This window comes from Cynocephalus volans, chromosome 2 (assembly GCF_027409185.1).
Source record: "Cynocephalus volans isolate mCynVol1 chromosome 2, mCynVol1.pri, whole genome shotgun sequence".
NCBI lineage: Eukaryota > Metazoa > Chordata > Mammalia > Dermoptera > Cynocephalidae > Cynocephalus > Cynocephalus volans.
Window position 1 is genome coordinate 66,523,518 of NC_084461.1, and position 14,248 is coordinate 66,537,765.

Below are 14,248 nucleotides of genomic sequence, written 5' to 3' on the forward strand. Positions count from 1 at the left end.
ACATAAAAAAGAATGTGTAATCAATTTCTAACATCATAAAATAAGTACTATCTAGATTTTTGTGCATATGTTCAGTACTCTTTTTCTGTAAGTTCAAAGCTTTCATCAGAGTCTCAGAGAAGTCCATGATCTAAAAACACTGGGGAAAATACACTCCTCCGATTTAGATACTGACCTCACATAACATACACACTATCTCAAAACAATTCAAGAATTATATGGAAGAAAATCAGACCACAACACTTCAAAAAATATATATAGACAGATATTTAGCACATTTCAAACTGAGAAAAATCTTTTTAAACAAAAAAGCAAGAGAAAAACTGATTTCATTGACAAACATGGGAAAGACATCCATATCAAAAAACAGCAACAAAATTAATAAGACAAATAAAATAGGAAAAATACCTGCAAGAAATACAATAGTTAAAAAACTTAACATGAAAGACCAAATAAATCAGCAAGAAAACGCAAACTTTTCGGTAAATAAATGTAAAAAGACAAATGAATACTTTCAAAAGAGAAAATACGAATGGAATATAAACATTTAAAAATTAATCTCTTTAATAATAAAAAAATTCAAGTTAAAACAAGGTCATTTTGTGTATAATATTAGCAAAGATTTTTTTAAAGCTGTATAAGGAAAAGCTATGAAGGAAAAGAGTACTTTCAACACCAGTAGAATAACAGTACATTAGCATAGTTTCTTTGGAAAGCAATTTTGTAATATATATCAAATGTTTTTAAAATGGTCACTTTCTTTAGCTCAATAATTTAATTTCAAATCATTTATATCCAAAGGAAAAAATCCTAAACATAGATAGAGATTTTATGTAGAAACAATTCATTTCACTATTATTGATTTAAAAATATAAAAAATAATCAAAGATAAGGGAATGGTTAAGTATATAAAGGTACATCCATATGATTGAATATATAGTCATTGAAATAGTGTTTGCAATGAGTTTCTTGGATGACATAATAAAAAACCAAGGATCTGTTAAACGAGGAAAAGAAGATGTAGCAAAAAAATGCTGAAAAAAATTTTTAAGGAAATATGACAAAATGTTTACAGTAGCTGTTGCCAGGTGGGATTTGGGTGATTATTGTTATTCTCTGTAGTTTGCAAATTATCTACAATGAGCATATATTACTGACACTTGGGAAAATAAATTTAAATTAAACATATCAAGATTCGATCATGGATAGAGGCAGCAATATTTTAAAGAAAAAGAAAAAAAATCTCATATGAGTGAGCAAATAATGGGTACAAAGTTTCAAAATAACTGATGAAAGAAAAGGTTTTGTTGTTTGTTTCTCAGCTTGGCTGTCCAAAGGCACTAACTTTTCTGTGACTTGGATGCTGCTGAGTGTTCTTTAAAATGGCAAACCATAAACTGTCATTGTCTCCAACCTTAAAAAATCAACTTATCAGTCAAAAATAAGAAGAAACAATTTGAAGCTGGTGAAGCTTTTACCCTCTGGAAAATGTTTTACAAGAAGAACTAAAATAATAGAAGAGGTGAAGAAATGACTACATAATAGTTTAAATTTTCCTGTTTGAAAAATGATCTTTAAAATTTGATAAAGTCTATAAAGTTACCTGAATCAGATTTTCCCAGGGGTTTGTTAGAGATGAAGACCTTCCCTGTCCCACCCTCCTGGATGAGACTCAGAGAGGATCAGCTAGACTCCATGCTGTGAGAGGCTGAGCAGCCTGGCCGAATGCTTCTTCCACCCACTCCTCAACTCACAGGACTTAAAGCTTTAACGTTTAAACTTTAACAGCTGTCAAATTTCCTTTACATAATATAATCTTGCGCCAAAATCCTATTTTTTAACAGCGAAGATGATCAATTACAGAAAAATGGATAATATAAAAAGATAAGAAATAATCTATATATATCCAGCAATTGGGGATTGGTTAAATTATGGTATATCCAGAGTGTTGAATACTGTGATTATGTGGTGCCATGGATTATAAATTTAAATGCCCACAGTATATTCATTTTTTTGTTGTTGTATAATGATAAATATAGTAAGTATCCAGATTTGAGCATCACATTTTGCACAAAGGTATTGATATTCAGTGCTATACCCCACAGATATGTACAATCAATTATGTTTCAATTAAAAAAAAAATGCCTACGGGAACTAGGTAGGTAACATAAATGAGTATAGTGGGCCTGTGCCGGAGTTGGGAGCAACAGAGATTGGGGATTTGAAGAGTAAATACTTCATCTAAGGAAGGTAGCACTATTTGACTCCAGTCAGTTATGGGCCTTGTAGAAATGTGGGACCAATGCTGCCAGACATTCCTATTTTTAAAAACTTTTTATTTAGAAGTATTTTCAAATTTACAAAATTACAAAAAAAAAGACAGAGTAAAGGAACACCTAAGCCCTTACTCAGAATTTTTTTTTTATTGTTAGTATTGGAGTCCACTTGAATTCTCTCCCTGTAGACACACACACACACACACACGCATGCATGTGCACATGCAGTTTTTTTCTGAACCATCTGAGGGTATGTTACATACATTGTGACTCTTTACTCCTAGATACTCCATTGTGAATTTCCAAGGAATAGAAACCTGAAACCTCACTATTTTTGAGCTGGGACTCCTGGAGTGGAATGAAGAAGGGAGGGCACGAGAAGGTCCTCTCCCCCTGGCCAGTAGGGGACCAGTCAATCAGCCACTATAAGCAGAGCTGTAACACACCAAACAGAGGTTGCAGACCATTGCACTAGATCATTAGCGCTCCGTCGGTAACAACAATACGTCCAATACATGCATATTTGTTTATAAACTAGATATATATAATAATCTACTAATATATACCTTATAAAACATATATTTAGAAAATAATGAGATAAAATTAAATACAAATACAAGGTTTTAAGTTTTCTTCCTGGATTCCAAAGGAGGACCTTGCACCCTGTGGGGTATGCGCCCCCCCAACCTTCAGGACCGCTGTTCTACACTGTGGGGCTACACAGAAAAAGAACCACTGCCATTTCCAAAGCTGAGTCTGGGTCCTGCTCCCTGGATTGTATCTCCTTAACATCTGCCAGCTCTCTCTATCAGAACCCATTGTTTTGTTGCCTTCATAGCTCTTATCATTTCTGGAAGTCATCTTGCTTATTTATATGTTTACTTGTTTAATACCTTTCTCCGCTGACTAGAATATAAGCTGCTTGAGATCTAGTGGGATCTTGTCTGTCTTATTCATTCCTAATTTCTCAGCACCTAGAACAGGGTTTGGCACAAATTAGGTACTCATTAGATGCTTATTAGTGAATGGAATGACATATTCCCTGAGATATTCCGGCTCTTCCCCCTTGCCTGGACCTCCATTCTGCTAGCATGCAACAGGGCAGGGCAATACCCTAGTCTACTTCTAAGTAAAGCTTCTCCCTTTAAAGACCTTCTGGAGAGGGTGACAGGCTGAGACAATTTTGTGCTTCATGTAAAACACAGGCCCACAATCTCAAATTTACAACTTAAAAAATATATGAAATTACAGTATCTCTAAAGCCATTTCTTTTTTAAAATAAAATCACTGATTTGTAAGGTGAACTATGATTTGAACACAAAAGCTGCCATTCACACTCAAACGAGTCAAGCTCTCCTTGGAGTTTCTGTCCTGGGAGGGAAAAGGCAGAATGTGCAGGTACCTGACAGTTTTCCACACATCGAAGCCATCCAGAGGCTTAGTGCCATTGGTGTGTCCCTGGGCCAGCCTCACGAGCGTCGGCAGCCAGTCGGAGATATGGATGAGCTCCCGGTTCCTCACACCCTTCCGCTTCAGCAAGGGGCTTGCCACGAAGCCCACCCCTCGGATGCCTCCTTCCCACAGGCTCCATTTTCTTCCTCGGAGGGGCCAGTTATTGCCCCCCGCCAAAGTCTGCCCTCCATTATCTGAAACACAATCGGGTCTTGGCATGAGGACCATGTTAACTTCAATACATTTAAGAACAGAGACGTCTATGTACATGGTTGTTACATGGTACATGAAGAATAAAAAAGAAAACTCCTCCTCCCCCTCTCCCACACTTACTACCCTTCTCCCACCTGGCACTACCCTCCACCACACAGACTAACCAGGGGCCAGCACAGCACGGATGTGACACAAGACCTTTAAATCCTCGGTGGATAGGGCCACTGGAAAACAAGGCAGTCCCCTGATGCCCTTGGATAGATCCCTGTGCCACCCATGCAACTAAGTTTCAAATGCACGTGTGTAACTGATGGGCAGCAGAGGGGACTGAGTCCCTGTAAGCTGGGCCCTCCTGGCACGTAAAAAGAAAACTGAGTGACTTAAAGCTCCTGAAAAGTGGGGACAATGGACCTTTTATTTTCCTCTTGGAAAAACTTTCTAACATTTAAACTGGTAACTGAATAAACATCCTATTCCCTGGCAATCTGAGCTCTTTCTTAAGTGTGAAAGTTGAAGATTTCTCAAGTGCTTTATAAATGCCTCTGTAAACAGCGCAGTCGGGTGGAAAAAATAATTGCAAGAAAAATTCCTCCTTTTGACAGGATGGTGAGATAAAGCCTTGGCATGTGCAATGCCAGGGAAGAGAAGGTTTCTCTTCCAAGACAACAGATGGATGGGGACACTGATGAACACAGGGTAGCGTGACAAGAGAGACTGAAGTTAAGTATCTTACCAGCCAGGTGAGGCCTCAGAGCTGGAAAGTAAGTTGGACTGTAAAAATCAAAAGTGATATGTCTTGTATACTGAGGTTACAGAATCATACTAGCTCCAAAAGTATCCATACACCTGGTTGACTTTAGAGACCCATTTTAAGTAACATTTGCGTGTTTATTACACTTAATCGTTTTTTAAAAGCAACTGTTGTCGAAATGAACCACATGAGGGCAGTATGACCGACCTGGCTCTGTAGAACGTTACAAGTAAAGATTGATGACAGCAATCAGAGATCTGTCAAAGCCACAGGATCAAATGGGAGGAAAGAGAACAAACATTTGTTGAGTGCCCACTCTGCACCAGGCACCACCGTGATTTCCCACTATCTCTCGCAGAACCTGGAGTCAGACAGACCTGGAACTGAAGCCTGATGCTGGCTGCTCACCAGCTGTGAGCAAGATGCTACCTCAGTTTCCTCGTCTTTAATGTGGAGATAATTTCTACTTCACATGGTATGGTGAGAATGAAATGACACCATTCGTGAAATTTCTTGGCAGGGTGTTTGGCACAACCTAAGTGCTCAATAAATGGCAACAACTGTTGTTTTTAATATTTACAATAACCCAAATAGTCAAGTATTATAACCATTTTGTTGCTATATATATATATAAAAAAAAAAGGTTTGAAAAGACCAAACATCTAGTAAGTGGCAAAGCTGACTCCAACAAGGTCTGTGTGACTCCCAAGGCCTCTGCCCTTAGAGTGCCAAGCTCCAGCTGACCCCAGGATAGAGCGGGTTCACACACAGGGGCCACATAAACCTTCACTTCTGTAGGAAAACTGCCACCCTGGTCAGCCTCAGCAGAGGGTCCACTCTTCCTGAGAGACAGCAGAGGAGAGTTATTTCAAGGTGATGATAATTCCCTTCAGAGGAGCCTCTGCAGCTGGTGGGGAAGAAATTCAAGACTCCACTGCTAAGAAGCTTCTGACAGAGCTCTTAACAAACCACGTCCACAGTTCTTCTCTGTGCTTTGTGAAGGGGAGCGGAGAAGAGTCTTGAGCTAGATGAGATGAAGGTAACAATTCCTCAGCACATGGATGGCTGACAGTCGATCTCATCACTGATACCACAGACTTACGAGGACCTTTCCTCAAACCTCACATCTCTGCCTGACAAATACTCAAGGCCCAAACATTCACCCAAGCCATCTCAATGTCCACTTCACATTCAAGCTGAGCAGATCTGTATATTCAAAACAAGAGGGCACCATCTTTAGCCAGAAGGAATTCCTCCATGATCCTGTTGCTCCACACAGTATGTTACTCATAACTGATATATCAACACTTAAAAGAAGGTGCCATTCAGGTGCTACAAAACCACGCTGGAAGGAAATGCTTACACTCTGCCCATGCTGTCAACACTAGCTGAGACTGCACCTATTGTTTTGCTCTGTTGTCTGGATTGCTATAAATGATATTGGCTCAGTGCTTGTAGAAGATGCCTGTTGTCTCTGTTTTAAATAGATACTCTTCTTTGAAATGTTATATAATGTGCCTTTCAGTTCTACATATTTGTTAGTGCTCAATAAAAAAATATTGGATGATGGTGGTGGAAATAAGACTGGAGATAATGGGTATAAGGGTGGTTGGGCTGGAATCTGATTCTAGAAGCAGCCCTTCAGTTATGACTCAGAAAGGAAAACACTCTGGGCTGTAAAGAGAACTTGGCCAGTGCTTCTACTGTAGGAGCTGGAAGTTGTTTCCACATATTACTAGGGGAGGGCGCTGATGCAGTGAGTGTGAATGTTTTTGCGATTAGCTCGCTGTGATGCTTTGCCATTAGCTATGGTAAGTGATTCTACAATCGGCTATCAATGTGGCTTCCTCAATCATTTTTTCAAGAGCACTCCAGATAGAAAGCACTGTCAACCGACATGCCTGCAACTTCTCCTGGACTCCCCTGTCGTAGAGCCAACTGTAGCCGGGGTCACAGGAAGAGGGCAATTCAGCCTCGCCTGGGGACTTGTACCTCCACAGGTGGCACCTGGCTGGTAGTCATCACTTATCAGCAAAGGGGCAGAATCCACCAAATTAGGCCTCCGGTTGGTTAAATACATGAGAAATAGGGTGCTGTCCATCAGTTTACAGTCTCCTGGGTATTTCAAAGAGTTCAACATAAAACTGAGAGTAACAGCAAGAATAAAATAAGCTCGTTTGAAACAAGGCAGAAAAGGGAATTTCCTATATTGCTCACTTAAGTCTGACTTAAATTGGAATTTTTAAAAAGACAATGGAACCACCAGCATTTCAAACATGTTTCTCCTCATCTTCCCTCCTAATTTTCTTTTTGGCAAAAGTTAATTTTTTTCTTGTTAAGAATTCATGTTCAAGAGAAATTTTTGTTTCATTTCCTGACTGACTTATGAAAATCCAAATCAAAATAAGATGACTCCAGCTAGTAAAGAAAGCTATGAAACATTTTTTTCAGGGAAATCGTTTTTCAGCAATGTTTTGGCAGAGGAAAAACCTAATTACAAAGCCTTTGCTGTCTAGAAAAGAAATGTCAAAATAAAACAAATGTTGTCATATACAAACTGTAAATCCCACTTTATTATTCATTATTGAACAAAAATAACTGTCAAAAAGTCATGGAAAAACATTGGTTAGCCAAAGAGCTGAGCAAAAACATTAAGTAGATGACAATGAAGCCTCATCCGTATCCAGCTGATAAAAATTAAGATGAAACCACGACAACACATTAATTTTTAGGACTACTTCCCAAGCAGTGTAATGCTGTGGCCGGGCTGTGGAAGGCTGCCCCGAACCGCAGGGCATGTATCTCTACCTCTGCCCCCGCAGATGCTTTGTCCTGGGGTTGGCCCAGACACCTTCTCACTCTGAGGCAGGGATCATACAAGGAGAAGCAAGGAGGCTCCAGCACCCTCGTCCAGATATGGATTTCTCTCTGAATGGGGCCACCATTACGAGTGTGACTGACAGATGAGTAGGCAACATCATTTCAAAAACAGAGAAATCTCTGTCCCAAAAAAGTACCTGATTGATTCTTTTGGACTAATATTTTTAATTACTAAAAAGCAAATCAAAGACTTAATATACGTCTTAGTAGTCACCTGAAGGATTACGTAAATGCAATCCTCTCCTCCTAAGACATTTTGGAGAAAATATTTACCTAGATATTCAACTTGCAACCTGATGTTCTTCTCAAATCTTCTCTTTCCCTCTTGCTTTACATTCAATCACTTCTAACCAAATGTGCATTTGATTCTGTCAAGTCTATCTTTAAAATGTTTTTCTAATCCATCCCCTCTTCTCCAGCTCCACTGCTTTGGGTCAAGCACTTCTCTCATCTGACTTCCTGGGCTAATTTATATACTGCTTCAAGCTGCCAGCAGAGGTGTTTGGAAAGTCCCAAACCAATCAGGCCACATTCATGTTTATAGACCTGATCGCTTTCCAATCAGGAAAAAGTTCAGACTTCAGCCCAACATATGGAATCCTTCACATCTGGCCCCAACTTCCTCTCTGGGCATCAAATCCTGCCCTTCCCCATAAAAAGTGCCCTGTGCTTCAGTCACATAGAACTAACTTCTGCCTGTTGTTAGAATACATCATGCCCTTTCGTGCTGACTTTGCACATATTGGCTCCTTTACCTAAAATGCTCTTCCTCTTCTTTCCTACCTGACTTACATTTTAAGTCCCTGGTTAAATGGCACATCTTCTGTGAGCCTGTCACTTAGTCCCCCAGACAGTCTTTATCTGTCCTCTGTACTGCTGCTGTACTTTATATACACCTTTTCTACCACACTTCTCTCTATATGTTGTTAATTCGTTGTTCATGGCTTTCTCTTCCCCATGAATTCTGCTTCTTAAGGGTAGGAACACTGTCTCATTGTTTGTATTCCCAGGACCTAGCACAGGACCTGCCAAAGAGAAGGGCTCAGGGACTTCCGGGGAACAAATAGAGAAAAGGCCCCTCTCCGAAAATAGAGGTTGAAGCACTAAAAATTAACTTTGGTTACTGCATAGTTTTTTCTGAGCCTTCATTCAGCTGCTCCATGACCTTGACTTTTAAGAGGCTATTCTATGTACAGATGCTGCTTATTCTATAGGATACTGGCAAGAGGAACTCCAGTGAAGATTCTAGCAAATCAAACCTACAAGTTCCAGAATCGTTTGTCCAACTTGGCTGCTGGTCAGTCATGTTGAAGTTGAAGAGGATTGTTCGAGAGCATTTGAGGAAGCACTGGTCCTGGCCTGGAAGAGAGAACACACCCACCCCTTCACCAAATCTTTCTTGAGTGCTGCCACGTGCCAGGGAACACTCTAGCTCTGGGAAAATGGCAGTGAACGAGATAGGTCCTTTCTCTCACGGAGTGAGTGAAAAAAAGAGAAAAGATCTCTCCATTCCTGGTAGTAAAGTGCTGGGCTTTTGGAGGAACTGAAACCAGAATGTCAAGACAGAGGCAGCCAAGTGACCATCAGAGAGAGAAGAGCCCAGGCACAGGTAGCAGGAGGCTCCAAGGCCTTATTCAATTACACGTTAGATCGTGGGGCATCTCTGTCAAGGTTTCTTCCTAATTAAAGGCTAGTTAACTATACCCTTAAGAGCACTCTGTTGCCAGAAGTTAAGGAAAACTTGAGCTGAATGATGACTAGATGCAAACGAAAAGGTGTCTAGTTGCCTTATGACTGTCATCACTTTTCTTTACCATCCCTACTACCACATTTCCAATTTCACTGAAATGTATTCAGGTGATAGAAGTTAAGCACTGTGAGCTGAGACCAGTTAATCTCTGAGCCTAAGTTTCCTGATCTGAAAAAATGAGGATAACAACAATACCTCCTTAATATAGTTCTTGGCATAGAGATAGTGCTCAATAAATATGAGCTGTTTTTACTGATAATAATCACCAGCAACAGCAGCATCAGCAGCACCAGCAAGTATGCAGAGCTGTCCAGATATTTATTAAACATATACTAGATAGAAATAATATGGCCACACTCCGTAAGAAAGTATTCTAAGCACAGAGCCCTTCTAGGTCGCATTCTCTATTCCACAGGTAATTTCTTGAGAGCCATAAAAACACAATGAATTGTGAGGGGCAGTGTTATTATTGGAGGAGAACCAGGATAACCCCTTTCTGTTTCCATGAGTTTAAAAAAAGCACACGAGTTATCAAAGAAAGAGGCACAATAACAATAGCCTGGGATTCAAACTAAAACATCAGAAATTGAATATTTGTTCAGATGTTCATTTGAATATTAGTAGGGGTTTAAAATGGTTTGCAGTATTCGGGACAGATCAGTGTTCTCACAGGCAGACACTAATCAGACTTTACATCTTGATTAAAAGCACCAGCAAAGGGAGCATTCCTGCTGAACAGCATGAGGAGGATTCCAGCGGAGTGCAATTGGCAGCCAGACACCAAATAACTGATGTTGCCATCAAAAGAGTCAAAGATAAAGAAAGATGGGTGCAGGGAAAGGACAAAGTCAATGATGAATGGGGATTAAAAAGAAGAAGATTATAAAGGGTTGTACTAAAAGATTTTCTCATTTTAATGGGGCTAATGTCATTGCTTATAATGATGAGATACCAATGAGATTTTATCTCTCCTTTAAAATGTATTAAGGATGAAAAGACTTAAAAGTCTGTTGAAAGACTGAAAACACTTGTTCTCTAAAAGTTAAAAAGAACTGGGAACTGGAAAACAATGTTCTAATTTATTACACATTGGTAGGCAAACAACTTAATTTTTTTCAGTAATTTAAAGCATTGGTAGTCACAGATCTTGGAGATCCTTAGATGAAAGTTGAAAGGGAACTACAAAATGTTGTGAGTTACTCTCACTTAGGAGGCATGGGTAATGCTAGGTTCACTCTCCATGTTCCGGATCCCCCTAACAAGTAGCACAGAAGACCCGTGTTTGGTGTATTTGGGCAAGTAAAAGTATGAAATATTTGTTTATCCTTTTTTACAGCTAAAACCCTGCTTGTCTGTCTTACAGTTTGATCTTGAAAAAATGCTTGATATTTTTTACTAATGAATTTCAGGGCAAATTAAATTTTTCTTGGCACCATGAGAGAGTATTATATAGTTTACTTACAAATCATCTGGCTCCCCTTCCAGACCCAAAACCCATTTAAGGCAGCTGGACAATTTTTTCCTGGACAACTGTTTATCCTTCAGCAATGCCAGTCAAGAGTGATAGATTAGAAAAGCACCACAGAAGTGCCTGAGAGTCTGGCAAGTTCAAGGACAGCAGGAGAAAAGCGAAAATACCATCAACAGATAGGAAAAAGTAGAATTGTGGTTTCAAAATAACAGGTGTGCTAACTACTTGTACGGTGAGAAAAGTGGAAATTGAGGTCAGTGATTTTTTTTCAGAGAGTGTTAAACCAGAGAAAGCTAGCATATTCTATTTGGGCAACATCAACCACTTTAATTTGTCTTTATGTTTCCAGATATGTAACACATGTTAGATGTTCTGAATTTTATCCTTAAAGCAGAAATGACATTTTACTGAACCTCTACTTCATAAGTAGTAAGATATGCTTTTAGGGTTACTCAGAAAAATCAATAAACCAAACTGAGTGGACAGGCAGTTTTGTTTCCCGAAGCTCTTCTCTGAAGTTTTGCCAAATGCTAAAGGATCTCACTGGTGTTTGGGTGTTTAATTCAGGGAAAGGCAGACAAAAGTCATGAAAACATTGACTGGCATGATCTGCTCTAAAGAAAAATGGAAGAGTGAAACATTTAACGGCAGAAACAAACATAACTCAATACACTTAAACAGGAAGTGGTTCCTTAAAAGAACTTCAAATATTGAATGCATACTTAATGAAGCTATAAGAAAAAAAATCCTTTCGGATCTGCAGATGACACTTGCTCCAAAGCCAAAGTAAAATAAACTCTGTGAGTCCCTGAACTCCTGGTCCTCCTGACGTGCTGGGCAGCAGCACCCCTCTGATCAGGGTATGCACAGTGGCAGTGAGGGCAAAATCTGGGTGACATTGGACATCCCGAGCAGGTAGAGACAGCCATTGCAGGGAGGGCTGCTGGAAGAGAAGAGAACGTGGGAAGCAGCCCAGGGCTCTGTGCCTAACGAGAGGCAAGTAGCTAACTGGAGGCATTGTAGCAGGAGACCAAGGGATGTGAATAGCCAAGAGCCAGGATAAAAACAAGACCAGGCAACCAAACAAATCAAAACAAATGCCCTGAGTACCCATAATGGGCACCACAAAGTCCACCTCAGGGCCTATTTAGCCTCAGACACAATTCTAGTAATATGTATGTTGTCTGGCTTCCTAATTTCATAGCGGCCTAAGAAGGTACACACTGCTGGAGACAGTCTCTGCAGAAGGAGAGAAGAAAAGAAAAATATATGAATTTAAAAGGTAGACCACAAACTAAAGTATATTTACCTGTTTTTCCAACATTAAGTGATCCACACTGATGTATATTAAGGACACCACGGAATGAAGCATAATATGATAAAAAATCAAAATGATAACCCTACATCATTAAGATAGTAAGAGGCTCATAGTATAGTTAAGGATAGTTCAGACTTAGAAAATAGATTTATATCTCATATTCCTGTCACTGATCCTATGTACATCGATATAACATGACCACCTTCACCTGGCAGCTTCTAGGAGAGCTCATAACTAAGCACACAAAAACTTTACTATCCTGACATAAAGTTAGGCTGAAATGAGAGAAAATGATCACAGGTTAAACAGGATGCCTGACATGCCTTACATCTCTACTGGAATGATGTTCCCAAACAGTAAGTAATGGCTTTTCTCATTCCTAGTAATTCCTGTTACCCTGGGACCGTCCTCCCACCCAGGAAGTGGGCAGTGCAGCCAGGGTCCAGCCTCTGGGAACGGATAGTCGGCAGATGGATGAGTTAATAGGTTTAGCTTACACAATCACTAAGGGCCAGAGGGCACTGGAAGCAAAGCAAGAGGATGTGGCTCTGACCCTATGAAGATGGCTGGGCCCTGGCACCCCAGGGTAGAGAGAATGGTGGATGTCGGGATCCAAGGAGTGGAAAGAACTGTGCCTCATCCCGCAGAGGAGTCTGGGGAAGAGGAGGGGACAGCGAGGCTCCCTGCATTTCCCTGTGCCCAGTGTGGTGTGGCATCAGCAGATGACAGCAGTTGCACAGGTGATGGAGGGCAGGCCCAGAGGGCCCCCCGCAATGTGAAAGAGGCTGCAGTCTGCCGATGCATGTTCTTCATTTGCTGTTGAGAAGAGCACAAATGTGGCTCAGAGATGGGCCAAAGAGCATGCAAGTGAGGCTGTGGCATGATCTAGATGAAAAGGACAGACAAGAACGGGAATGCTCTGCAGAGGCTTGTGCGAGGGTGACAACTGTGGACCACATACTCTGTTGAGCTCCAATGCTTAGGGAGCCAGAGATGAGACAGACCAAGAGTTAACTGAGATGATCTGCATTGACCAAAACCAAGTTTCCTCCACCCAGCAGCAGTACTGAGTTCAGTGACAGGGGATAAAGGAGCAATAACTCCTTGCATATCTAAGTTTGTGCACTGAAATTTATTATCACTATGCATATGTGTGAGCATTATGGCTGGATGCCCTGTATTTGATGGATATAATAGTTGGGTTAGGTTATTTTGTAGGTGAAACAGGAGTTGAATCCATTTTTATCATTGTTTATTTTGATGTGGTAACATGATCCACATATGGGCTTATTTATAGACTTTACCTTTTGATATAACAGCATCTATAACAATAGAAAACATTCTGAAATCAGAAAAAAGCTTGCTTCTATATCACGGTTCTCAAGCTTTTCAAGCCAAACACCCCTCTTCATAAAAAATAATTTGTAATGCTCCTTTTACTGTCCTGAAATGGAATTCATACATTATACTGTACTTACATATCAAATTAAAAAAATAACTCTAAATGTAATACTGAAGAGAAAAAGGCAATTTATAATAAAATAACATGTATTTCATGTGAAAATGTGTAGGCTCAATCCTAAAAGACATAGCTAAGTGATTAGGTGATTACATGTAATTATATATGAATAAATTTGGACTTAAAAGAGGCCAGTCTATACTAAAAATACAGAAAAATGAAAGAGAGCAGGGATGAATGCTAGAATAAAAATTAGAATATTAAGTATATATTAAAACCATGCAAAAATTACTTTCTGTTTATATGTAGAACAGACTTTGGTTCTAGACTCAGAAAATTATACACAGTTTTTTAATCTTTATGACCAACCTGCAGAATATTTGTAAATTGTATAAGACTTGGGACAATTCCTCACTGTGTGTGGTTATTAGAGGCATTGCATCCTAAGCCTCTACCCACTAAGTGCCAGTAGCACCCAATAGAACTTCGAAAATGCTCCCAGTCAGAACCAGTGCCCTACATAATGGCAAGACTGAGACACACAGCCAGGGATAGGTAGTGTCCTCTTTTTCAAGAAGCTTCACAGACTAGCACTCATTACATTGTTAATTTAACACAGTTTGGAATCTGGTCTGAAGCTCTGCAAGCTTATAAATAATTCTACCAGCACATGGAAAG

General features: G+C 39.9%; 1 protein-coding gene across 1 annotated transcript in view; it reads right to left on the minus strand.

The window, feature by feature from the left end:
* The window catches only part of ARSB (arylsulfatase B), a 206,081-nt gene that overhangs the window by 106,091 nt on the left and 85,742 nt on the right, over positions 1 to 14,248 (minus strand). The window contains exon 5 of the mRNA XM_063085761.1: positions 3,679 to 3,922. Within this exon, the coding sequence (XP_062941831.1) occupies positions 3,679 to 3,922 (244 nt within the window). The remainder of the gene's footprint in view (positions 1 to 3,678; positions 3,923 to 14,248) is intronic.